Genomic DNA, 27,258 nt, shown 5'->3' on the forward strand with positions numbered 1-27,258 from the left:
GTACATTATACTCTGTGGGGTTTTGCTTTAAACGCAAATGAGATCATGCATCAACAAAATTTTACAACTTGCCTTTTCCATTTAAAACTTTGAGTCTTTTCCCTTTTGGTATACAGTGACCTCCCTCACTCTTTTTAGCTGCTTCGTGGTGGTTCCCACATTGTCAAAGGCTTCTTTTTAAACCATTCTCTTTTTGATGAGTATTTGTGCTGCTTTCAACATTCTGCTATTAAAACCAGTACTGCAACAAGGACCCTCTCTGTGCTCCTTTGTGCTCATGTACCAATGTTTCTCTAGGATCCACAGCCAGAAGTGAAATCGCTGGTTTCCAATGGAAAGTGTATTTTAGAATTATGACATATATTGCATATGAGGACCTGTTTGTCCATACTGTAAGTCACACTGAATATTTTCAAAGCTTTAACATTTCTACCAGTCTGGTAGGTGAGCATTGTATCTAACTGCTTTAATAATGCTGAATTATTTGTATTTGGCTGCATATTAATCAATGATTTTATGTTGAAAGCCAACAATCTTTTGCCTTTTAAAACTCTTTAATGGTACCTTTACCATAAAGTTTAAAGGGGCTTTGTGGTCAAATTTATCAGCCTTTTGCTATGGCTCTGACTTGATATCCTGTTTATAATGGCTGTCATTCCCCAGAGTTTATAAAAAACATTCATGCACATTTTCTTGTAATATTTTCATGACTTATTTCTTTCCTTCTAGCTCATAATCCACCTACAAGTTATATTGCCACATGTGAGTGAAAGCTTAAATTGTAAAAACAGGTGCAAAAGCAATATGAAACAAAAAAAGCATGCACAGAAAACAAATTAAAATAAACACACCAAAACAATATCAGTGGTTGTCTTCGGGTAGGGAGATTAGGTGTGTTTTTCTTTCCCTTTGACCTATTTTCATGTTCAGATTTTAAATAGTATTGGTTATATTTATAAGATATAGTGGTCTCTTATGTTCTTTTTCTGCTCAGGACAGTAACTACCCTTTTCCCCTTTAACCATGTTGCAGAGTGAAGGCCACCAATCACAGCATTCCACCCTTGGCCACAGACATAGACTCACAACCCAGAGGGCCTTCCAGGGTGTTTTGCTAGGATTTCCTTAACAGTTGCAGATGCAGAGAGTTCCTTTGCTTCTGGTTATAAGACTGACAGGTGCATGGTCAGAGCTGCCTATGAGCTGGTTCTAGCTGGTCAGATAATGAAACAAGTCACACACACACAGAGAGAAAGACAGACAACCATATATCATATAAGCCCTGAATCTAACTTTCCCCAAACCCAGGCTCATCTGTGGTTGAGTTGTTGTCCAGTCACTCAGTCGTGTCTGACTCTCTGAGACCCCATGAACTGCAGCACACCAGGCTTTGCTATCCTTCACTATCTCCCTGAGTTTGCTCAAACTCCTGTCCATTGAGTCAGTGATGCTATCTAACAGTCTCTTCCTCTGTCACCCTCTTTTCCTGTTGCCTTCAATCTTTCCCAGTATCAGGGTCTTTTCCAATGAGTCCACTTTTCGCATCAGGTGGCCAAAGTACTGGAGCTTGATTCAGCATCAGTCCTTCCAATGAATGTTCAGGATTGACTTCCTTTAGGATTGACTGGTTTGATCTCCTTGCTGTCCAAGGGACACTCAAGAGTCTTCTCCAGTATCACAGTTCAAAAGCATCAATTCTTCAGCACTCAGCCTTCTCTGTGGTCCAACTCTCATAGCCATATGTGACTACTGGGAAAACCATAGCTTTGACTAAATGGATCTTTGTCAGCAAAGTGATGCCTCTGCTTTTTAATGTTTTAAAATTTTAATTTTAAAATGTGGTTGAGTTACCCAAACTGATAAATCCCTTCCCTCCTTTTTCATTTTAGGTGAATGGGGATTTCAGTTACTTGTACCAGAATGATCTTGGATTTTTTAAAAAGCGAAAGGATAAGAAAGATGAGAGCAAAACTTCAGAGATATGAAAATATCATTAATAGGAAGTAAATATACATCTTGGGTGGAGGCAATTCTCACTTTGTGGGAAAAGATGTTAATATAAATAATATAAAGGAGCAACTACCTGGTTTGTAGTCATTAGGGCATCTTACCACCAAAGATATAACTAGCAAAATAAGATGGCAGCAACTGTTTACACAATTTCATAATTTTGCATTCCCAGCAAAGCAGGGAGGGGCTATGGAATTAAGGGTGAGAGTGATCAGAACTCAGATGGCTGTCCTAAGATACAGCACAACACACTGGCTTAGAGGAGCTGTCTATAAAAAATCCTACATACATTTGTAGGTTTACATACTAGATGCCATTTGTGGATTTGAATAATGGGCATTTGGCTTAATCTTAAACTTCAAACATACTTCAGGTCCAGGATCTTCCATGATAGCACTCAAAAGTTAAAAGACCTTAAAGACTACAACTCATTAATCTTACTTTGTGAACTCTGCCGAGATTAGGGGACTTAACCAGTTGGTGGCTCAGATGGTAAAGAATCCACCTGCAGTGCAGGAGACCTGGGTTCGATACCTGGGTTGGGAAGATCCCCTGGAAGAGGGTATGGCAACCCACTCCAGTATTCTTGCCTGGAGAATCCCCATGGACAAAGGAACCTGGGAGGCTACAGTCCATGGGGTTGCAAAGAGTTAGATACGATTGAGTGACTAAGCATATTACATAACTAGTCATAGAGCAAATAATCCTCAGATCAGGATTCAAACCCATGTCTCTGGGATCCCAGTCCAGTGTTCTTTCTATTGCCTTTCAAGTGCAAATGTAAGATGACTAACATGATCAGGAAACAAACAAAACCCCTCTCTCTCCCTCCACACACACACACACACCCTACACACCACCCCACCCCAAAACAGCAAATATGTGTCTCATAAAAAGTAATTCTATCAGTTTTATGCTCACTAAAAATAATAATAATGAAAAATTGAAAAAAGATCCAAGTCTCTGGGAGACATTTTAAAGAACTCTGTAGAAAGTACACTGTGTTGTTGAGAGTTTGAGTTAATCGCTCATGGAAGAAACATTTATCTGGGTGGAGGTTTATGCTTGACTTATACAGGCTTTTAGCCTGAAGGGTGTAATAGATGAGTGATTCTCTTAACCTTAATCTATTTTTCATACGGTAGGATGACAGTCATCATCTGAAACCATTTTTAAGTTTCCCAGAAGTGTGGAAAAACTAACTTAATCTTACTGTTATTACTTGTTTAAAGGGCAGATTTTTACTTTTAGTTTTAAAGTAATTTTTAAAAGGAGTTGCCACGCTCAAGGAATCCATCTATTTAAGGTTCTCAAGGACAGAAATGAGTTCTTGTGGGAGGGTAGGCATTTGTTACACGTCTGTCCTGGTTATGGTTATACTTTGTGGTCTCGGTTCAGTTCAGTTCAGTCACTCAGTCGTGTCTGACTCTTCGCAGTCCTGTGGACTGCAGCACGCCAGGCTTCCCTGTCCATCACCAACTCCCGGAGCTTGCTCAAACTCATGTTCATCGAGTTGGTGGTGCCATCCAACCATCTCATCTTCTGTCATCCCCTTCTCCTTCTGCCTTTAATCTTTCCCAGCATCAGGGTTTTTTTTTCCAATGAGTCAGTTCTTTGTGATCTGGGGAGTGTGATTATTCTTTCTCTGAATCTTAGATTTTAAAAAATTGAACAAAATGTTAAATTGAGCCCGATTTTCTTTGTACAATTTCTTAGTACATGTTTTTTAAAAATGCTTTGGGTATCTTTAGGGCTCAGAATTCAATGGTTTAAGAGTCATTGAGGATCAGAAGACCAGGTACGAGGCAGCCAGCTGCTCCATGGTTGTGGGGTGGCGCTTACTCCAAAGTCCATCATCTGTCTTCCTCATCAGCCCTTCTCCGGTTGTTCAGCCAAAGCCTACAGGATGCATAAGAGAACTGATCCTGTTTAACAGAAAAAGAGTTCACTATAATGCTTGAAAGGACTCACTGCTGCAAGTTTCATTCAACTTTTACATTATGACCGTACTGTTTCTCAGTTTGTTTTAATATATTTATTTATATTAAATATAATATTAAATATATATTTGAGAAATATAGAATAAATTTTAATAAATATAATTATAGATCATTACAATAAATAGAGAAAAACAAGTGTCACATATATGTAGAATTTAGAAAAATGATCTTATTTAGAAAGATGGTCTTATTTTCAAAGCAGAATTTGAAATACAGACGTAGAGAACAAACATGGATATCAAGGGGGAAAGGAGGTGGGGATGGGATGAACTGGGAGATTGGGATTGCCATATACACACTACTATGTGTAAGATAGGTAATTCATGAGAACCTACTGTATAGCTCAGGGAACTCTCCTTAATGCATTGTGGTGACTTGAATGGGAAGGAAGTCCAAAAGGGAGGGGATATATGTATGTGTATGGCTGATTCATTTTACTGTACATGTTTTGTTACTGTACAGTAGAAGCTAACACATTGTAAAGCAACTATATGTGAATAAAAATTACTTTAAAAATAACTAAAAATAATAATAATAAGAAATTAAATACATTAAATAAATATTAAGTATAAATATTTACTTCTTTTTGTTAAACTTCCAGCATTCTCTACCTCTGGGCTTCATTTTCCTCTGTAGCACTTACGGCATCTATGAAATCATAGAGTTCACTTATTTTCTTTGATGGTTGTCTATTTCCCCTCTCCAGTGAGGGTTATTTTGTTTGCTATTGCACACCGGTGCCAAGAAGAATGCATGGCGTTTAGCAGAGCTCAATAAATACATGTTGAATGAATGGTGGCGTGAATAATGACATGTTAAACCGGACTCTCTGGAGACATGCCTCTGTATCCCATGACTTAGAGGCACACCTCATGCTCAATGGCAAGTGTTCCCAGTATTACAAGTAAAAATGTGTTATGTTTAGAGAATAGAGGAGAGGGAAGCAAATGTCAGGCACCCATGTCTGACATCATGAGATATTAATAGTTCTTGACTTCTGAGCCTATGAGTACCATGAGCAGTGTGCCATGAACCCATGTTATGACATAATTCTTGATTCCTGATGAATTAGGTAATTTGATTTTACTTCTTGCCTCGTATGCTCTGATTTCATGAGCTTGGTCTGCAGTGGCCTGCACTTACCTGGATAATACTGCTCTCCCTGCCCATCTAGATCCTTCTCTTCCCTCAAAGCCCAGCTGAGAACAAACAAACATTAACCTCAACTTAGTAGTACCAGTACACGAAAGTCTGTCTTTTTCTCCCACTCCGAGGGGAGCGTCTCGGGCCTAGTGGGACCAGGGAATGGGTACATGTGGACTTCATTAAGGTGGCCTGAGCGAAAGAACAGTTGATTTCAAAATACATGTAGCTATTTTGAAAGAAGGTAAGTGGTGTAAATTAGTACTTCTTCCACTAAACCATGAACACCAATCACAAACTTTACTCTGTCTTTCCTCTCAGTTGTCAGGAAAATACTCTCCATCATCTATGACAGTTTCAGACATAAAAAGCTTATCTTTGGCCTGTCCACAGCCGCTTGATAAGATCTAGCTGGACTTTAAAGGCAGGTTAGTATAGTTACTGACAGTTCTGAACTTGCTGAAGGAAAGTTACCTTGTTATTCTTTGACAGTACCCCCAAAACACCTTGTTTATCCACCACCATGAATACATTTAATATAACAAGCCCTTATATAGACCTTCCTATGCCAGGTACTCTTCTAAGACGTTACACATAGTAATTCATTATCCCACAAAACAACTTAACTATTAGGGGTGTATGTGTTTGTGTGTGTGCTCAGTTGTGTCCTACTCTTTGTGACCCCATGGACTATAGGCCGCCAGGTTCTGTCCATAGGATTTCCTCGGCAAGAATATTGGAGTGGGTTGCCATTTCCTCCTCCAGGGGATCTTCCTGGCCCAGGGACTGAACCCGCAGCTTCTGCCTTGCAGGTAGTCTCCAGCATTGCAGGTGGATTCTTCACCACAGTGCCACCTGGGAAGCCCTATTGGGTAGGTACTACTATTATCCCTGTTTTGCAGATAAGGAAACTGAGGCACAGAGGTAGGGTGAGTAAAGGCATATAGCTGGTAAGTTCAGAGCTGGGATTCAGACCCAGATATTCTGGCTCCTGAGACCACATGGTTAACCATTAGCCCACTTGTCTCACCTTTGTTTCCCTCCATCACCCTCCTTGTATCTGTCAGCCAGCCCCTTGCCTCTGATCTTATTCTTCCTGGTCAGAGAAAGACTCTGCTGTCTTTCCCCAACATCATTCTCCAAATCAACCAAGGGAGATTTCTTGCAATTGGGATGAAATCAGTTCAGTGACCCTTCATTCTTCACAGTCACTAATACTGACTAGTTTACTTCTTAGCTGACCCCTCTGCTGTCTCATGCTTCGATCAAGCACATCCATCTCTTAAATTGCTCAGACCATTTTATTCTCTCTCTCTCTTAATTCTCCAATGGAATATTGACACATGAAAAGTTCCACCGGAAAATGCCTTGATCTGAATGAAGTTTGGGGAAGATGAATCTGGTGCTTATGTTTGGAGAGGGTTAGGGGAGGGTGTGTTATTGAGAAACTAGGTATAGGAAGCTTGCTAGAAACGCTAACTTTTATGGTCATAAAATTCTGTAGGAGCTTGGGAATGAGAAGGAATGAGTGCATTCCAGAGGCATTTCAGAAAGACCAGTGGAGTTGTGGGCAACTGCCTCTAGGAATAAGGTAGAGAAGGGAATGAATAAAATACCGCTATTCTGGGCCTGAATGATTCTAATGAGAATGTCATTACCGAAATAGGTCTATCAGGAAGCTAATCTGATTCAGGGAGAACAAAAAGTTCATTTTAGAATCTTCGTCATCATCCCAGTGGAAATGTTCAACAGTTGGAAGATACCATAAGTGAGCATTTAATGAGCAGCCTTCAAGTGTCTAACAGGGCATGTGATGTTAAATCTACAGTCATTACCATGAAAGGGAGCTGGGCAAAGGCATCATTTACACTGGTCTTCTGGAGGCACCTGCATAGTGTTTGGAGATCCTCCAGAGCCTTCAGCGACAAAGGTGGAGTTGGCTTTTAATTTGAATGTAAACAACGCGGTTTACATACAGCCTAACCCCAAACACTAGCAAATGACTTTTCTTTGTCACACCTAAAAATCCTTAGAAAGTGACAATGTCATGTGGCAAACTGGTTTTGTGCTTGGTTTCCATACTTGATCTCACTTCATATTAATTTTTACAACAACAAACTCAAGTAATCTTGAACCCTTGCCCCGGTTTGTTTCTCCCAAGGTCCGGACGGTGCCAGCAGTCTGCACATTGAATGGTGAGAGCCAAAAGCTGTTAGAATCAGGCACTCAAGGTAAAAAACGCAGAAATAAAAGCTGCAAGACAGCACAGCGCCAAGAGAACTCAAAAGGCAGGGCCTAGAACGGTGTGTTCAAGGAGCCGGAGAGATTGGCGGGCAATGTCCAGAAACAGCGTCTCAAAAATCCAAATGAGTCAGGATAGCAATTAACCCCAAATCTCGGGTTGGTACACCTTCCTCGAGATTTCGTACAAGCTCAAGAATAGTCAAGCCTGGCCCGGTAAAGATCATCAAATGACTTGTGGCAAATCTCTTCCTTCAAAAGTCTGACTTGGACCGCCAACCTTACTTCTAGAAGCCCAGTCGATCCTCCTTTCGAAGGGAATAAGCAGCCGTGGGCTAGCGCGGGCCCCCGCGGCTCGCCGGGCCGACTGGTCGGAGGCACCCGATTTTCGGAGGCTGCGGGTTGGAGAAATAAATCCAGTCCGGGTTTTGTCTGCACGGGGGAGGGGGACTGGAGGGCTGCGAGGAACGGCTCGCGAAGAGGGGGGCGGTGGTGGAAAACACACAACACAAACAGCTCGCGCCGGGGAACGGCAGCTGTAGGCCCGGAGCGCGCGGGCCCGGCCGCCGGCCGCATGGAGCGCAGCGCGGCCCGCGGCTCCCGGGCGGCGGCGGCGGCGGAGGCGGCAGCGCGCCGCTCGCTCACACCCACCCCCGCCCGCGGCCGCCGCGCCGCCCCGCCGTAGCCGCCGGCGTCCCCGCGGGCCGGTCCAGCGAAGGCGGCGCCCGCGCCTCTGCAGCCAGTGGCAGCCGGCGGCCCCGGGGAGGCGGCTCCCGCAGCCCCCCGGCAGCTCCGCGCCCCGGGCGCCTTGCGACCACAGCGGCCGCCCGGGGAGGAAGAGGAGGAGGACGAGGAGGGGGAGGTGACCAACTCTCCGGCTCGGCGCGGCGGCCGGCAGCCCGCGGGCAGGCATGCAGGCGCGGCGTCTAGCCAAGCGCTCCAGCCTGGGCAGCCGCCGGGGCAGCGCCGCGCTGCAGCCGCCCGGCCCCGCGCCCGCGCCCGCCCGGGAAGGCGCGCTGCCCGGGCTCCCGCCGCCCGCCTCGGCCCCGGCCCCGGAGAGCTGGAGGCCGCCGCTGCCGCCACCGCGCAACGCCGGGACCGACCCCCCTCGCGCCGGGGCCGCCGCCGCCGCGTCGTCTCCGGTGCTGCTGCTTCTGGGGGAGGAAGACGAGGACGAAGAAGGCGGGAGCCGGCGGCGGAGGGGGCTCGGGCGGGCGCCGGCCAAGCCCCGAGGGGGCGCGGAGGAGGAGGATGACGACGACGAGGACGAGGACGAGGAGGTGGTCGTCGAGGTGGTGGACGGCGACGACGACGACGAGGACGGCGACGAGCGCTTCGTGGCCCTCGGCCCGGGCCGCGCGCTCCCCAAGGGCCCGGCCCGGGGCGCCTTGAAGGTGCGAGCCGGCTGCCGGGGCGCGCGCGGGACCCTTGGGCGCGGGGAGGGGGACTGGCCCCGGGCTCCGGCGCGGCGCAGGCTGCGGCCCGGACCCGCGACCGCAGAGGCCGGCCCGGGAGGGGTGTGTCCGGCGGCCGCGCGGGCCGAGCGAGGGGACTGATGAAGCTCAGCGCTCGGGCCCCACACCTTCCCCGGGCGGCCGCTCCCCCTTTCCTCCAGGGCCGCCTAGGCGTGCTCGTCCGGGGTGGGTTGCGGGCAAAGGACGCTTCTCCCGGGTGAGGCGGGGAACTTGGAGGCGGGACGAGGTAGGAGCCGGTCTGCGCCTGGTGGGGACGGGCGGGGTAGGTGGCCGTGAGGTAATATTCGTCCCCAGGAAGTACGAGGGTCCCCCTTCCCCTTATTCCGAGGACTAGTCTAGCTCGTGGAAACTAGCAAACCGCTTCTCTTGTCAATCTCTCAACCCCTTCTGCATCCGAGAACAATTGTGGGTGAGTTTCCGTCACCGGCGCCTGTGAGGGAACCGGTAAGCCCAGGACAGCAAGAACCAAGCCCTGGGTTTCTACATATATTTTGCTGGCAGCTTTTGGCAGTGCCTCCCACCCCTCAACCCCCCAACCCCGTTTAAACTCGACATTGTTTAGCATTTGGGGTTCTTTCCCCCCCTCCTCAAAATTGCAAATGAGAAAAAAATAAAAAAGGAAACCAGAGAAAGTGGGGGTCATTTGGCATTTAAAATGGATGTGAATTTCAGCTGAGAATTCAAGCAAAGTCCCTTGTGTACTGAAGCACTGAGAGATCTTTCCGTTTGTGTATCTTCAGGAGATAAGGGGTTTATTATTACACAACTGACTGGCTGGGCTTTCAGGCATGTGATTGGACAAAGCAAACCACGTTGAGGTTCATGCACAGTGTATGTTGCTAAGAAGTTTTGAGGGCAGCAAGTGGTAAGCAATGGAGTGAGTGATTTTTCTGAAGATTTTTCTGGTGCTTAAAATCCACTGAATAACACTGTTGATGGGAATTTTCACAAGAAAAACACATGAGCTTAATAGATAGAGACTATTTAAAAAAAAAAACAAAAACCTTAAAAAAAAAGGAACCAGAAAAAAAGTCTACTCCTCAAACCATGAAATTGCAGTTCCAAAGAAATGTTAAACATTAGCATTTAAAGAGCCCCAGAGTAGACACGGGCACAACTTTCTTTCCTAGACCACCCTGGAAGTACCAGCTCTGGGAGTGAGAAATTTTCAGCAAGTGGTCATTTGGGATGATAGTTTTTGACAGTTGCTTGTTGGAATCCAGACCATGACCAGCCTCATTACCATGGTCTAATAAAAAGCCTGCATTGTATGGCCACAGGATATAGCTGGGTTTGGAATTAAATCACATGGCATCAGTGACATTAAGTAACAAGAGTAGTGACTCCTTACCATTTTTGTCCAGAAATACTGAAAAGATGTCTTGTAGTTTGGACAGTCATTGCACAATTTGTGATGGAAAAATTAATTATAATTTATGTCCTGTGATCAAAGCAAACCCAATATAGAAAAATCAAATTTATAAAAACCAAAGAACTTGATGTGATCATTCATTTTATCAGAAAAAGATTTTCACATCTCCAGGCAAATTTCTGTTAAATTCTTTCAAAATGGGCCTTATTTTATAACATTTTGGATTGCCCATAACTTTTTAGGAATTTATATATTGAATAGTTTGAGGTATAATTTTATAATCTTTGCTGCTTTAAAGTCATCTTGACACTGCATCTAAAGAGGTTTTCTAATGAATAAAATACGATCATTTTATTCTAATGCATTTAAGAATGTCAATTTGCTGTTTAGTCTCTAAGTCATGTCCGACTCTTTGCCACCCCATGAACTGTAACCTGTCAGGTTCCTCTGTCCATGGAATTCTCCAAGCAAGAGTACTCATGGGATCTTCCCGACCCAGGGATCAAACCCACATTTCCTACTTTGCAGGCAGATTCTTTATCACTGAGCCACCTGGGAAGCCCACGAATGGCAATATTATATATATATATATATATATATATATATATATTTTATATTTATATTTATATATATATATTTAGGCATTCATTCGGAGAAGGCAATGACACCCTACTCCAGTACTCTTGCCTGGAAAATCCCATGGGCAGAGGAGCCTGGTAGGCTGCAGTCCATGGGGTCGCTAAGGGTCAAACACGACTGAGCGACTTCACTTTCACTTTTCACTTTCATGCATTGGAGAAGGAAATGGCAACCCACTCCAGTATTCTTGCCTGGAGAATCCCAGGGACGGGGGAGCCTGGTGGGCTGCTGTCTATGGGGTCGCACAGAGTTGAACACGACTGAAGCAACTTAGCAGCAGCAGCAGGCATTCATTTATTCACATATTTATTAAACACCTACTATGTGCCAGGTACTATTCTAGAACACAGCACCTTCCAGATGCCCACATCCTGCAAGAGAATCCAGAGCAACAACCATCCAAATAAATAAAGAAGCCTGGTGCTTGCGATTGTGATGTATCCCCTCATAAGGGAACTGATGCTATCGAGGAGGAAGAGAAGAAAGCTAGTAGAGAGAAGGCCTCCCTGAGGAGGGGACATTTGATCTGAGATTTGAGACGTGTAGTTTGGGAAGATCATTCCAGAATAAAAATTGCAAAAGTCTTGAGGTGGGAAGGAGAAAAGGCCGAGTGTGGCTGCAGCTTGGTAGGTAGGCAATATGTCAGGTAGCTAGCTTACAGGCCAGCGACATAGAGCTTGGTGGGCCTTTTAAAAGTGGAGAAAAAATATTTGCAAGGTTTTAAGCAGTAAAGGCATACAAAGTGGTTTGTATTTTTTTATTAATTTTTTAATTCAAGGTAATTGCTTTACAGAATTTTGTTGCTTTCTGTCAAACCTCAACATGAATCAGCCATAGGTATACATATGTCCTCTCTCTCGAACCTCCATCCCATCTCCCTCCCCATCCCACCCCTCTAGGTTGATACATGGTTTGTATTTTTAATAGGGTCATGCTGTGTGGGATATAGAGGGCAGCTGGGAGGGGCAGGGATCCAGTTCCAAGGTGATTGTGGAAGTGCATGTGAGAGGCCAAGCAGTTTGGACCAGAGTGGAGTTAGACATGAGGGGACAGATTCAGGATCAATTGTGAAGATCCACCTGCGATAACTTGCTGATGGATTAGGTGGCAGGAATCTGGGGTGAGACCCCAATGTAAAGGTTGGTTAGATGTGCCATTTACTGATATTGGGAAAGCTGGAGAACAACAGGTTTTTGTGAGGGAAACAATTAAATATTCTCTTTGGGGCATGTTAAGTCTGAGATGATACTTAGACATAGGCATGGGAACTGCAAGTAGGCAGATGGCTGTAAGGTGTGGAACTTAGAGACGAGATTAGGGTTGGAGAGAAAAATATGGGAGAAGCAGGTGTGACCTGCTGTGTAGCAAAGATGCGAACGTATGTTCACATGTCCAAGACAATTGACAAAAAGATGGTAGATGTCAATTATTCTATAACATGAATCATTCAACCATCAGCATGACTCTAAGGACAAGATCATGGAACATGTAAAGTCTGCTCTGCCAATGGTGTCCGCAATAATATTGAAGCTGGGGACAAGAAAGGGAGTGCAGCAAGCCAGAGGACAGTCTTGGGCCAGACTCTGGGGCACAGCACTGTTTAAGTTTGGGTGTGGAAGGAGAAGCCAGCAAAGACAATTGAGAAACAGCAACCAAACAAGTCAGAGGAAAACTAGAAAATAAAAAGTACAATAAGGCAGGAGAAGATATAGTTCCAGAAGTAGGGAGTAATGAACTGTGTTGAATACCACTGGGATACTGAGTAAGACAAGGACAGAGATGTGTTCATTCGGATTAGATAATGCACAATGTATTGGTATTCTTAACCAAAGAATGTAAAGTCAGTGGTGTGACCTGAGTGGCCTGAGCAGTGAGCAGAGGTGAGAACACAGTGAAAAACTCTTTCAAACTCTTTTAAAAGTCCTTTGCTAGAAAGGAAAGTAGAGAGAAGGGGGAGAATCTGGAGAACATATGGTCTAGAATTTTTTAAAGATAGGATACAGTAGTCTCTGCAGTAAGCCTGCAAGGCAGGAGTCACGGGAGACATGGGCTTAATTCCTAGGTCAGGAAGATCCCATGGAGGAGGGCATGGCAACCCACTCCAGTATTCTTGCCTGGGGAATCCCATGGACAGAGGAGCCTGGAGGGCTACAGTCCATACAGTTGCAAAGAGCTGGACACAACTGCAGTGACTTAGTATGCACGCACGCACAGTAGCGCTAATATAGAGACCGTAGCACGGTAGGAATTAGCTGTTACCTGTATGGGAAGTATATTTGTTTTCTGGTGCTGTGTAACAAAGCACAATAAGCCCCCTACATACTAACCTTCAGGTGGCAAACTTCCAAAGGTGCGAACGTACATTCACGTGTCCAAGCGTGTAAGTTAGCTCGTGTGTCTGGCATACTTAGTCACTAGTGTGCATCCTCTGCAAGTGGTTGTGCTTCTGTATGCTTTACTGTACAGTACAGTATAGAGTCCAGTAGTACAGTGTCTTTATTTCAAGCCCAGGATGTCCAGAAGCAAGTGTAAAAGCAGCAGTGGTGTAGCTGGTACTGCCAAGAAGGGCCAAGCGATAACAATGGAAACAAAAGTGAAAATAATTGAGGGTGGAGTGAGGCAAAGAGATGGTAGATGTTAATTATTCTATAACATGAATCATTCAACCATCAGCATGACTCTAAGGACAAGATCATGGAACATGTAAAGTCTGCTCTGCCAATGATGTCCACAATAATATTGAAGAAGCATAGAAAAGTGATGGAGATGGAGAAACTTCTCAGTGTGTGGGTGCAGGATCAGAGTCCCACTCAGCTTAATGGTGATTTGAGAAAAAGCTAAAAGCCTTTATGAAGACTTGAAGAAACACAGTGAAGAATCAAAAGGCACATCTTTTAATGACAGCTATGGCTTGTTTCATTGGTTCAAGGCTAGAGCCAACCTTCATGATGTAAAAGTAAGTGGTGAGGCAGTGAGTGTGAATGCAGATACGGTAACTGCCTGGGAAGTTCCGGAGATGCTTCTAGAAGTTACTGAAGTACCAAAGAGCATTACAGCACAGGAGACGGCAAGGAGATGTTCTTTATCTGAGGAGGGCCTGTTAGTTTTTGAGTCGCAGGACTCAAAGGTAGAGCAGGGCACGAAGGTTGCAGCAGTTGTTCAGAATGCAATCCAGTGCTGCTGTGTCATCTATGACAAAGAAAATGAGAAAAAAAGAGCCACTACCTAGACATCACTGGATTGCTTTTTCAAGAGGGTAGATAGAATGTCTACGTCAGGAGTGTCCAGTGGAGGGCAAGCTGCAATGTCACTCACGCTTGATGTCATCAATGTGATATTGCAGCTTGCCCTCCATCTCCTATTGCTGACAGTCCTTCAGCTCTACCATCTTCCACTTCCTCTCCCTCCTCCATTCAGTAACGCTTCTTGCTTGTTCACTCGATGCCAGCCCTTTTGTGCCAGCTGCTATACTGTACTACTGTACTTTTCAAGGTGCTGTAAGATTATGTCTTTGTTATTTTTAAAATGTATTATTTGTGTGAAAAGTATTATAAACCTATTGAGTACAGCTCCCCAGGTTTCCCAGGTGGTGCTACTGGTAAAGAACCCACCTGCCAATGCAGGAAACACAGGTTCAATCCCTGGATTAGGAAATGGCAACCCACTCCAGTATTCTTGCCTGGAAATTTCCGTGAACAGAGGGGCTGGTGGGCTGCAGTCCATAGGACTGCAGAGAGTCGAACACGACTGAGCACGCACAAACACCAAATCCAGCATAGGGCTAATTGTAGTAGTTGGGTATCTAGGCTAACATTGTTGGTCTTACAAACAAATTAGACTTACAAAAGCACTCTCAGAATGGAACTCCTTCATATGTCGGGGATTTACTGTACCATAGGCTTTTTGGCTTACAAGCATTCTCCCAACATCTGTGGGTTAGGAGTCAGGGCCAGGCTTAGCTGGGTCTGCTGTTGTCTCACAGGGCTGTAGTCAAAGTGTTGGGTAGGCTGTGTTCTCATTGGGAGGCTTGACTGGGGAAGAATTCACTTCTCAGTTCACTCTGGTTGTTAGAATTCATTCCCTTTCATCTGCAGGCCTGAGGATCCAGCTTCTTGCTGCCTATTCCTATGTAGGCTCCCCTCAGTTCCTGGAGCCCTTCTGCCTCAGCCCCACCTCCACTTCTGCAGTGCTTTGTTACATGATTTCCTCAGCATGGCCTCTTACTTTATTAAGTCAGCAAGGAGAATCTAAGTCCCTGTCTGCTGGTAAGGTGGAGTCTCATATAAGGCACTGTAATCACAGAAGCAGTACTCCATCATCATTGCCATAGTCTACTGCTTAAAAGTAAAAGATGGGTCCCACCCACACTTGAGGGGAGGAAATATGCAAGGGCATGAATACCAAGAGGTGAGGATTGTTGTGAGTCGCCTTAGGGAGGAGCCGAAGATGCAGAGATAAGAGGGATACTGCAAGAGGAAGTCCTTGGAAAAGGGGATCTGGAAGCCAAGTATTGATACTGGCCTTTGATAGAAGCAAAGACCCTTCTTCCATTGAATTAGAAGATAGGGAAAGTGGGTCCTGATGTGGGTGGTTGTGCATTGGATGGTGGTCAGATCAAGTAGTACTCATCTGATGGCTTATGTTTCCCCCTGCAGCAGGAGGGAAGGTCATCAGCTGAGACTGAAGGAGATTTGAAGAGCTGAAGCCAGGATGTAGTGCTGTGGGAGAGCAGGAGAACAGATGTACCAGAGAAATCAAATAGAGCAGCTGGATAGTATCAAGGACCCACCTGATGTTGGTGCTTCTACATGGACAGAGTAAGCACTCTGTCTGGGTGTGTGATTTTCCCAGCTTCATTCCATTGGTTCGAACACAGAATAATAATAACAAAAAGAATCCGAGCTAATGTTTATTAAGTTATTTAATGACTATGCTAGAGCAGATCTGGGCTTCCCCCATGGCTCAGCGGTCATCTTCCTGCAATGCAGCAGACACAGGAGATGTAGGTTCAATCCCTGGATTAGGAAGATCCCCTAGAGGAGGGTGTGGCAATCCACTCCAGTCTTCTTGCCTGGAGAATTTCATGGACAGAGGAGACTTACAGGCTACAGTCCATTGGGTTTTCAGAGTCGGATATGACTGAGCATGCATGCGCAGTGCAAGTCTAAGTGTGCAGTCTCATTGAAACTTCATTACATATCCCTGTCAGGCATTATTATATCATCCTCATTTTACAGAAGTGACAAGCAATTTACTTAAAAATACGCAAGTGTTAGGTGGGAGAGCAGGGGTTTGAGCCCTGGGCAGTCCAACTCTGTATCTAGTACCATTAAGCCTTTGATGTCTCTTGGAGACAAAGCAGAGAGCTGAATTTAGCCAGGCGGTTGAGCAATGGAAAGAGAGAAAATATTGTTGGTGAAGTTGATACTGCTGTGACTATAATGATGGACTATGGGCCCTAAGAAAAGTAAGGACAGGAAAGGGCCATGGGGGGTCAGTGAATTGGAGAAAACAAAGGGGAACCAATAAAATCATTAAAAAATAAGAATGAAATGCAGGACAGTTTGGATTCCAAGATAATGTTAATATGAATGAATATTTTCTGAATATTTATAAACCAGGAACTGTGCTAAATACTTTATATGAAGGAGGCTTTCCTGAGAAATTATGATTTGGGAATCAATATGCTCCAGTTGGGGGCTTCCCCATTGTCTCAGCAGTAAAAAATCCATCTGCAATGCAGGAGATGTAGGTTTAGTCCTTGGGTAGGGAAGATCCCCTGGAGGAGGGCAGGGCAATCCACTCCAGTATTCTTGCCTGGAGAATCCCCATGGACAGAGGAGACTGGCAGGCTACAGTCCATAGGATCGCAAAGAGTTGGATACGACTGAAGTGACTGAGCATGCATGCACACCTGCTCCAGCTGAATATACCGATTTGGACCTGAAATAGCACACCTGAGGCTGTTGGTCACAGCAGAGCTGTGGTTCACATCCAGAGCCTGTGCTTTTAATCTTTCCCTATTTGTTTTTGATGTTTATGTCTATTTACATTGAGGAGGATTTGCTACAGCTCAGGAAATAGAGGAATAGATACTAAGTATCTGAGATGCTTGGTTGCTATCATGGACACTAAGTTGGGCTTTAAATGAGACAAGAAGAGAAACTTTGTATTACACAGTTGTCAATTTCTGATCAAAGAAGCTTTCACATTTATGGGCAATGGTAAGATACACACAGACCCTCAAACCTAAAGAAACTAACCTCCTGGGTGAGGAATGATGAATGATGAATAGCAGGTAAATATCTTCAACCAGAACTTTATTTTTTATAAAAGAAAAAAATATAAGGACACTGTCAAACGGAGGAAGGATTCTAGTATAAGTTGTTACTTAGTGAAGGCAAAGCAGTAGGGGGCTGAGATAACAAGGCCAGACTGCTCTGCGATGCTGTATATTAGTTTAGGGATGAGAGCCAGGGAATCTGAAGAGATTGATCATGTACTGTTATATAATAAGTTTAGGAGAAATCTGGACCTGAAAGACTGCTTGTAGTTCTATTAAGAGTTCATCTATTGGAAAATTGGGAAGAAAGGTTTGTAAGTGAGATTGTTGTTGTTTAGTCACTCAGTAATGTCTGACTCTTTGTGACCCCATGGACTGCAGCACCCCAGGCCTCCCTGTCCTTCACTATCTCCCTGAGTTTGCTCAAACTCATGTCCATTGAGACAATAATGCCATCGAACCATCTCATCCTCTGTCATCTCCTTCTCCTCCTGCCTTCAATCTTTCCCAGCATCAGGGTCTTTTACAATGAGTTGGCTCTTTGCATCAGGTGGCCGAAGTACTGGAATTTCAGCTTCAGCATCAGTCCTTCCAATGAATATTCAGGACTGATTTCCTTTAGGATGGACTGGTTTGATCTCCTTGCTGTCCAGGGGACTCTCAAGAGTTTTCTCCAGCACCATAGTACGAAAGCATCAATTCTTTGGCACTTAAGTGAGATGATATATGTCAAAGTGTCCACTTTCAATGCTTAATAAATGTTAATCGAGAGGAAACTGCTTCGTGTGTGCTGGCTCTGTAGGGACATCTCTCAGACTATTTCTGGGCTATCAGATGACTTTACGAAGCCCTTGGCAGGGACTGAGTGCAAGCACTGAATTTCAATTTGCTAGCAAGTATATGTGCTGCACATGGTCTGCGTTGGCTCGGGGGGAAGGCATGTGCCTCTGATACCAGACAAAGTTGTCATTCACTGAACTGTCGACTGCCAGACGTGGAAGTGAAATAGATTATCTGGTAACCCAACACCCTCCTTCAACTGCTCAGGACACTGGGGCTAGAAAATCAGAAATGCCTTGTCCAGTTAGGGCTGACTAGCCGGTTAGGCAGGGTCAGGATTAGCACCTGGTCTGCCAATGCCAAGTTATCGCCCTCCTTGCTGAGTTAGTCCTTTGTGCCTGGAATGATCTGTCTGTACCTAGTTTACTCCCTTGGAGTTGTAGTTAGAAAAATCAGTTTCCTGAAGTGATCCACCACTCACTGTTTATCCACTTCTATTTTGGGAACACTCTGCTTTCTAAAATACATCAGGGAGAGGTGGTCTCACTTGTGGCTGTGGGAGGTGGGCAGGACCCTCTGTGAATCCTGTTCAGATCAGCCCCCCTCCCTGTGCAATCTCCAGGGCACTTGTGTGCTCAGAGGACAACTTCTTGTTGTTGTTTGTGGTTGTTGTTCAGTCGCTAAATTGTGTCCAACTCTTTGCAACCCCATGGACTGTAGCCCACCAGGCTTCTCTGTCTGTAGGATTTTTCAGGCAAGAATACTGGAGCGGGTTGCTATTCCCTTCTCTAGGGGATCTTCCCGATCCAGGGATTGAACCCACTTCTCCTACATTGACAGGCGGATTCTTTACCATTGAGCCTCCAGAGGATGGTAATAAATAGCAGATGAGCCCCATTTTATTGTGAACCAAATTCCCTTAATTTCTGGTGTGGTGCACCTGGTAAACCAGCGTAGAAAACATAGTTTATACTCAGCCCTTAAGTAGGGCCTCTCCTCCTCTACCAGATTTTACTAGTTGAGCCTGCAGTGCCCCATAGCACAAGGGTTAGGAAAGGAGGAGGAAAGGTCAAAAGTCAGCCCTGCCTGGAATCTGCTCACCTGAGCTTAGTGAGAAGGAGCAGAGAGATATAGGCAGGATGCCTCTGAGAGCCCCTGGACACTGTTCATTAGTAAATCCGTCCTGGTCTCATTACCCTGTCCTGCCCACTCAGGGGGACTCCAAGGGGAGAGGTGTGGGAGCCTGTCCCTCCCACAGCAGTGTGCACTGTCAGAGCTTCTGGTCTACATGGAGCAGCCAGTGTTGCACCATGGCTTGATACAATGTCTGCTAAAGCTGAGGAAACTTGACCTTTCATTGCCCTGTCCCATCTCTTCTAAGGTAAATGCATGGTTTCCATTAGACTTTCTGAAATATCTGAGACTTAGAGGCCCTTGGGGCTTCCTTGGTGGGTGGCTCAGACAGTAAAATATCTGCCTGCAGTGCAGGAGGCCCAGGTTTGATCCATGAGTCAGGAAGATCCACTGGAGTAGGTAATGGCTACCCACTCCAGTATTCTTGCCTGGAGAATTCCATGGACAGAGGAGCCTGGTGGGCTATAGCCCATGGGGTCGAAAAGAGTCAAACATGAGTAAGTGAGTAACACTTTCAGAGGCACTTGTAACCAACCTACCTGTTTAGTTGAATCTGTTTGAAATATGATTTTCTTTGGGTTTGCTCTCCAGGTTTCTGGTCATTCCCTCAGGAGATGTTTATTATAGGTCATTGCATGCCATGTTCCTGATATACATGTAGGAAAAAAAGAGTGAATTAGACCGATTTCCACTTCTGGGGAGCCCACAGCCTGGCCGATTCCTGCCAAGTTATCGATAAAGAGGTTCAAAGCCCCTTTTCCTCTTTATCCCCAAGGTCAAGATTAGATCCGTTGAGAAACCTTGCATGGCTACAACAGGTTGGGATGAAATTTTGATATGTATCCTAAAGCATTTGTAGCCAATCTATATGAAGAAGATTATATGATTTGGACAGGAGGTGATTCCTGAGTAATTAGGCAAAGGATGAGTTTAGATCACAAATTTGACAAATAACTTCTGTTGCTCTCATTTACTGGATGAATTGGAACAGAATATAATAATTCTGAGATTTGTGTAGTGGAATTACAGTGATTAAGTTCTCACTTTTCATTTAAGGTACTATTTGGAAAATCCAGAGTTAAAGTTTATACATGGGGGAAGTAGGCTCGACTCTGGAGTTTCGAGGGGCTTCCCAGGTGGTGCAGTGCTAAAGAATCTGCCTGCCAGTGCAGGCACTGCAAGAGACGCGGGTTCGATCCCTGGGTCAGGAAAATCCCCTAGAGAAGGACATGGCAACCCACTCTAGTATTCTCTCCTAGAAAATTCCATGGACAGAAGAATCTGGTGGTCTACAGTCGATGGGGTCACAAAGAGTCAGACATGACTGAGTGCACACGCATCCACACACACACTAGAGTTTTGAAGGAGAGTCTGTAATTTTAGGGTAAGAACTCTGCAGTAACATACAAGAGGGGTTCATTCATCTTGCAGAAGACCATGGAGCTTTGAGATGCAAAGAATTAAAAGGATTTTGCCTGTCCACAGCTCCATGTGGACTAAGAGCGTGTTTTCCAGGCCTCACACCACACTCAGCAGTGACACACTTGCTTTCCTTATGTTCTTGTCATACTGGAAGGCCGAGTGACAGTAAAGTCTCCCTGATGAAGGACTAATTGGGGATGGCTGGTTCAAATAAGTGAATGTCAAAAGTGCTTTGACATTTTAAATTAAATCCAATTTTTTAAAGGCTACATGCCTTGAAATATCATGTAGTAAAACCTGTAAGCAGGATAATTTTAGTCCATTAGTAGGATCTGTGTTGTGGGCTCTTTAGTAAGGCAAGAGGGAACATGACTGAGTCAGAGCAGATGACCCTGCCCTCTGCCCCCTCCCCACTGGTTCCTCCTCGTAAATCAGGAAATGAGGTAACACAGGCTCTGGGTTTCAATTCTGACTTCTCCACTGCTAATTGCATGGCCTCATCAAATAACTTGATGTCCCAGTGCTTCAGTGTTATCAGATAAAATTGGGATAATATTGTTTTGCCATTGCCTATTGTTATTTTTTATTTTTTTTTTTTTTTAAATTATTTTAGCTGCACTGGGTCTTCGTTGCTGTGTCTGGGCTTTCTCTAGTTTCAGCAAGCAGTGGCGGGGGGAGGGGAGGGAAGGGCTACTCATTGTGGTGGTTTCTCTTATTGTGGCGCATGACCTTAGTCACTCCATGCCGTGTGGAATCTTCCCCGACCAGGGCTCAAACCCATGTCCCCAGGCGGAATCTTAACAACTGGATCACCAGAGAAATTTGCCTATTGTTATTAAATATGGCCAGAGACCTCCTCAAATTAGAGATGGATGGCCATTTATTTCCTTTTTGGTTCCGGAAAAGACTCTTTTGTAGAACTTTGTTCAAGCACCCAAAATCCTACAGTCATTTTGACTGTTAGAGCTTCCTGCTTGTTCCACACTCCCAAGGTATTTCAGAGAGCTGCTTCCTGAAGTGACTTCGTTCTTCTGAACTCTGAGTGTTCCATTGTATCAGTGGTGAGCTTGAATCTTCCCTTTCATCTCAGGAAGCTGAGAGTCATTTATCTACTTGTGCAAAGAGGACGAAAACATTCCTGCCCTCAAGTTCATCAGTCTGTTCAGATGTCTAGCTCTTATTTTGGAAAAAGCCTGGGTACTAGCCACGCAGGAGGGGAAAGTCTTACCACACACATTGAATTTTGTGTCGCTAAGACCTGTGATGTCGATACCAGTGATGTTACCTCTCACCTCTAACTTGCTTGGGGCTGAAAACCTCTGCATTGGTGTCTATGACCTGTTGTACTTTTGTTTGGGGAAGAAGTCATTGTTCTTTGGGTAAATGGGGATGCAGAGCTCAATGTATCCTTCTAAATGCTTGTACCTGCTTGCTTCCATATTGGAAGATATCTAGTAAGGAGGAGAAAAGGACTCTAGTTTAACAATTTAGGGGAATTCCAGTTAAAAAGAAAGATACAGATTTTTTTTTTTTGCAAGTTATAAAATGTTTTAAACATAAAAGAAATTGAAAGAGAAGTATAACACCTATATACCCATGAGTAAGTTATTGGCCTTAGATAACAAGGGCCATTTTGAATTTCTAAGAAGGTGAATATAGATTGTGGCATTTACATATTTATTGGACCATTTACATATTTATTGGAGCCTTTTATTTATTTATTTTTTCTAGAACACCTTTCCTTCGGATGCATTTTGGGAAATTCCAGTTTAAAATTATTTTTTCTAAATGGGAAATCCATGGATAAGTGGCTTATGCTTGGGATAAATTACTAAAACATCATTATTAAAGAAATAAATTGTCACAGAGCAAGGTTAAAATATTGTTAGTGGGTCTTGCAAGCTTTGAAATATATTTCCTCATAAAGCTGCTAATTTCTTCAATATAAAAAAAAATGAGTATTATATGTGGTGAATTTTCACTTGTGTATCTGTGAACACCAGTCCTCCATGTGAAGTTTAAAACCTGGTAGAAAACCCTCCTTCTCTTTGTAAATCAGGCTCTGTGATGAGTCCAGTGGGGGAGACAGGAGATGTGGGAAGTGCTATCATGACAGAATTACAAGGTGCCCAGGGAGCAGAATATCACACAGTGCTGATACCAAGGCGAGTGTATTTAATACTATGGTTTTCACAAGATTGAAAGTATCACAGTTGTTTAAATGAAAAGGAACATATACATCCCGTAGGATATGCAGATTGACACATTTTCCGTCAATAGCAGTATGACTACTGCAAATAAAGGTGTTGAGCATTTATTAACACTCAGTACCCTGTGTTGGACTCTTTATTGGCTATTGTTCAATATTTCAGTATTACCCAGCATTTAATGCATTATAATTTATAGAGGATGCTCATCACTCTCTTGGAAGAAAACCTATGACAAAGCTAGAAAACATATTAAAAAGCAGAGACATTACTTTGCTGACATAGGTCCATATAGTCAAAGCTATGGTTTTTCCAGTAGTCATGTATGGATGTGAGAGTTGGACTAGAAAGAAAGCTGAGAGCCAAAGAATTGATGCTTTTGAACTGTGGTGTTGGAGAAGACTCTTGAGAGTCCCTTGGATTGCAAGGAGATCCAACCAGTCCATCCTAAAGGAAATCACTCCTGAATATTGGAAGGACTGATGCTGAAGTTGAAGCTCCCGTACTTTGGCCACCTGATGCAAAGAATTAACTCATTGGAAAAGACTCTGATACTGGGAAAGACCAAAGGCAGGAGGAGAAGGGGATGACAGAGGACAAGATGGTTGGATGGCATCACTGACTCAATGGACATGAGTTTGAGCAAACTCTGGGAGTTGGTGAAGGACAAGGAGGCCTGGCGTGCTACAGTCCATGGGGTTGCTGAGAGTGGGACATGACTGAGTGCCTGAACAACAACAACTCATAGCTAACTTGGTGATCTTGGAAGGTAGATTTTATTATCTCCATTTTACAGATGTGAAAAATGTATTGGAGAAAAATGGGGCAGTTTTTGTGGACAATATATATATCTATATATATACACATACATATAGAATTTTTTTTACCAAATGACATATTTGTCAAACATTTCAGAAAACATTTGGGGCCAACAGATTTAAAAAATAATTGGGATTGTTACCTAAGCAACAATGGAAATTTAAGGAGAGAAGGCCTTTATTTTGGAGTTTAAATTAAAACAACATAAAATACAGTTTTCATAAACACTTTCACTTAGCTTGTTTATGCTTTAAAAGTCACCTACAAGTGCTTGCTGAAGAAGAAACCATTAATTTGTATCAGTTTGGGTTAGGATCCAAAGTTTAGCTTAACAATTTTTTTTTTGGATGTAAGCTTTTGACAGTGTTTTCAATTAGTAAGTTCATATACTTAAAACTCAGAACTAGTTTAACAAACTTAGAAAAATAGTAGAAATGTTAGCAATAAGGATCTTTAGTTCTGTTCAATGACTGAGTTGTGTCCGACTTTTTTCGACCCCATGGACAGCAGCACGCCAGATTTCCCTGTCTTTCACCAACTCCCAGAGTTTTCCAAGACTTATGTCCGTTGAGTTGGTGATGCCATCCAACCGTCTCATCCTCTGTCATCCCCTTTTCCTCCTGCCTTCAATCTTTCCCAGCATCAGGGTCTTTTCCAGTGGGTTGGCTCTTCACATCAGGTGGCTAAAGTATGGGAGCTTCAGCATCAGTCCTTCAAATGAATTTTCTGGATTGATTTCCTTTAGGATTGACTGGTTTGATCTTCTTGCTATTAGGACTTATGAAAATGAAAATGTGAAGAATATCTGAAGGAAAAACAATCTTTTTCATCAGATATAACTCACAATAAAAGTTGTCTCAGTAAAAGGAGGAAAATGGACCCTTGGGCCTATGTAAGCACTGGACACTATATCATCTTAGGTGGGAAAGAGGAGGTTGATCATATGGAAGAGCCACTGGAAGGTTTGAAATGATCCAAGATAGGGTTTATGGAAAGGGAACAGTGACTGCTATTTGGATTTCCCATTACGCGAGTACTTGGTGGATGTTTAAGAGGTTCTGAAAATGCGCGCTTAGCCATCTGTTGGGTGACAGCAATATTTTTCAGCTCTTTATTCTTATTCTAAAAGAGATTTCTATTCAAATAGGTCTCTCAACTCTCTGTATTGATTTTGTCACTTGAAATTTTCTTGAAATCTGGCACAGAGGTTATTAGAGAAAATTCTTTTTACTTTAAAAACCATAATAGAAATGATGTAGTTTTCATTGTTTGTAAACTATGCCTATTTTTTATGTGTTAAAAATGGAGATATCTCAAAGATCTTGTTTAAATTCAGTGACAAGTTAATGGTTTGATTGTTTAAAGAAGTTTGCGGGGTGGGGGGTTACTACTTCATTCAATCCCATGGTTATTCATTCAACAGCTGTACTCTTTGTCAGCGCCAAGGACTCAGAAGAAAAAAGACTTGGGAAGGGTTTCCACTCACATTCTAGCTGGAGAGACAGACAGTAAACTTTGTGGATGGTGGTCCTTTGCTGAGCTCAGAATCCATGGAGAAAGAGAAGATTTGGTCTGGAAAGTGTGAATCAACAGTTCACCCTTAACTGTTGTTAAGGGTCTTAACTGTGTTAAGTGTGAGATGCCGGTTAGACCCCTGTGTGAAGATGTCAGGTTGGCAGGAGGCAGGTGGAGAAGACAACCAGGGATGGACATCAGAAGTCATGGGCACGTGGACAATATCTACAGTGAGGAAACTGGGTAAGAATACGTCTAGGGGGAGAGTGCAGGTAGAGAAGGGGAGGTGCCTAGGAGTAAGGAGCTCAGCAACACTTCAGTTGTAGTGCTCCTTCTGTCTGTTTCTCTCTCAATACCTTTATTATTATATAATTCACATAATATACCATATAATGCTTCCTTTTACACAGTCAGTATTTTCTAGTATTGTTGCAGAGTTGGTCAGCCATCAACCACAATCTAATTTTGGAACATTTTGTCACCCCCTCAAAAGAATAACTAGAGTGGGTAGCCATTCCCTTCTCCAGGGAGTCTTCCCAACCCAGGGATCAAACCCTAGTCTCCTGCACTGCAGGCGGATTCTTTACCAGCTGAGCCACCACGGAAACCCTAAAGAAACACTGTACCCATCCACAGTCACAACTCCGTGCTGCTTTATATGCACCTATACTCATTTGGTTTTATTTTTCAGTGTCAGTAAGTCATTGTTCATTCCTTGTGCTTTTTCAGGAAGGAAAGAAGGCAGGAGGGAGACGAGGGTTAATATATATTAGAAAACAAGAAGAGGAGGAAGAGAAAAGAAAATCCAGTACAGCAAAATCACCCATTTGATGAATATACCCCAGTGAGGGGGTCACCACAGCTCAAGGGAGTCCAGTCTCCTACAGCTCAGAAAAAAAAGGGGAAAGGAATCAGAGAGAGCACACAGACTGGTCCTCATTTTCCTTCCCTGCTCTCTTCCTTGTAAATTCCAGATAAAACTTGGTTTCTAGCAGTGAGCATGGGGTTGAATTACATCCAGTCTACATCCTACTAGATAATCCTATGTCAACTTTAATATCAGATTCTTGGCATCAGCAGAAAAGTCCCTGAATGAACTGGGCAGACTTTCTTTCCTTTCTCAGTCTCCCACTCTGAGTTTCTATGTGGAAGCCCCTTTCTGGCATTGGAAATGAGGGGTAGAGAGTTCCTAGTTTGTTTAGGTTTTGTGCAGATCTTTTAGTATTTAGAATCTTATTGTTTGTCTTGGCTAAAGGTGGGACAGGAGTCAAGTTTTCAGGATAAAAGAACTTGTCCGAAATAGGAAGTAAGGGATGGAGAAGAATGAGAAAATGGGTGAGGAACTCCCACTTTGTGGAAAGTGGCACCAAGCTCACAGGTCACGTCTTCTTGCCTGGTGCAGAATCTCTTCACAAAAATGCTTTGATTATTTTTCTTTCAATACAAAAAGAAATTTGTAAGCAATAAACATGCCAAAACAATGTGAGAAATGCCAGCACATAATACTTATACAAACTGGATCACGTAAAATATCGCACAAAATAGATCATACCAAATCATAACTTGTGAAGTTCTGCAAAGCTCATATAAGTCCAGAATTGGAGGGAACTGGCATCAAGGGTGATATACCTTGTTCATTGTGTGCTGTTTCATTTGGCATCTTTTAGCACACGGTGGTCAGCACAGTAGGTCTGTGCTGATCTCTTAATTTGTCCTTTCTCCATTAGCTACCCTGGCACTGTTGTTACCACTGCAGCAGAGGACACTGGCCCTGGAATCACAAAGAAGCTCTTGTTTAGAGGATCATCTGGGAGCCATACAGAAGTACAGAGTTTTGAAAGGTTAAGGATTCTAATTTTGTTCCAGGCATACATCCCAGGCAGCATGGGAGAGTACAGAGGTTTCATTCTTAAAATTTTGCTTCCCTAACACTATGTTGAGATCTTTATTCTGCAAGCATGAGTGTGGCTATGCACACACATATACCCTACACCCACTTTTGTGTAATGTAGACAGCCTGATCCAACAGAAGATAAGATCTCATATGGAAAGTGAGTCGGTGTCCCAGGATTAAATATTTGGTCAGGAATTCTTAAAACACACACACACACACACACACACACAAACATACACACATGCACATACACACAGAAGCCTTACTTTTTGTTTTCACTCACACCGTTTTGCCAACTCTGACTTATTCTAACCTTTGTGTCACT

General features: G+C 43.8%; 1 protein-coding gene across 3 annotated transcripts in view; it reads left to right on the forward strand.

Moving 5' to 3' along the window:
• The first annotated feature begins 8,164 nt into the window (after nt 1–8,164).
• The window catches only part of ZNF704 (zinc finger protein 704), a 279,969-nt gene continuing 260,875 nt past the window's right edge, over nt 8,165–27,258 (forward strand). For all 3 annotated transcript variants that reach the window (XR_011466752.1, XR_011466753.1, XM_070382209.1), the window contains exon 1: nt 8,165–8,787. Coding sequence is in view for 1 of the 3 variants with exons in the window: in XM_070382209.1 (XP_070238310.1) it covers nt 8,305–8,787 (483 nt within the window). In the remaining 2 variants the exon portion in view is untranslated. The remainder of the gene's footprint in view (nt 8,788–27,258) is intronic.

Source organism: Bos mutus, chromosome 14 (genome assembly GCF_027580195.1).
Source record: "Bos mutus isolate GX-2022 chromosome 14, NWIPB_WYAK_1.1, whole genome shotgun sequence".
Taxonomy (NCBI): Eukaryota; Metazoa; Chordata; class Mammalia; order Artiodactyla; family Bovidae; genus Bos; species Bos mutus.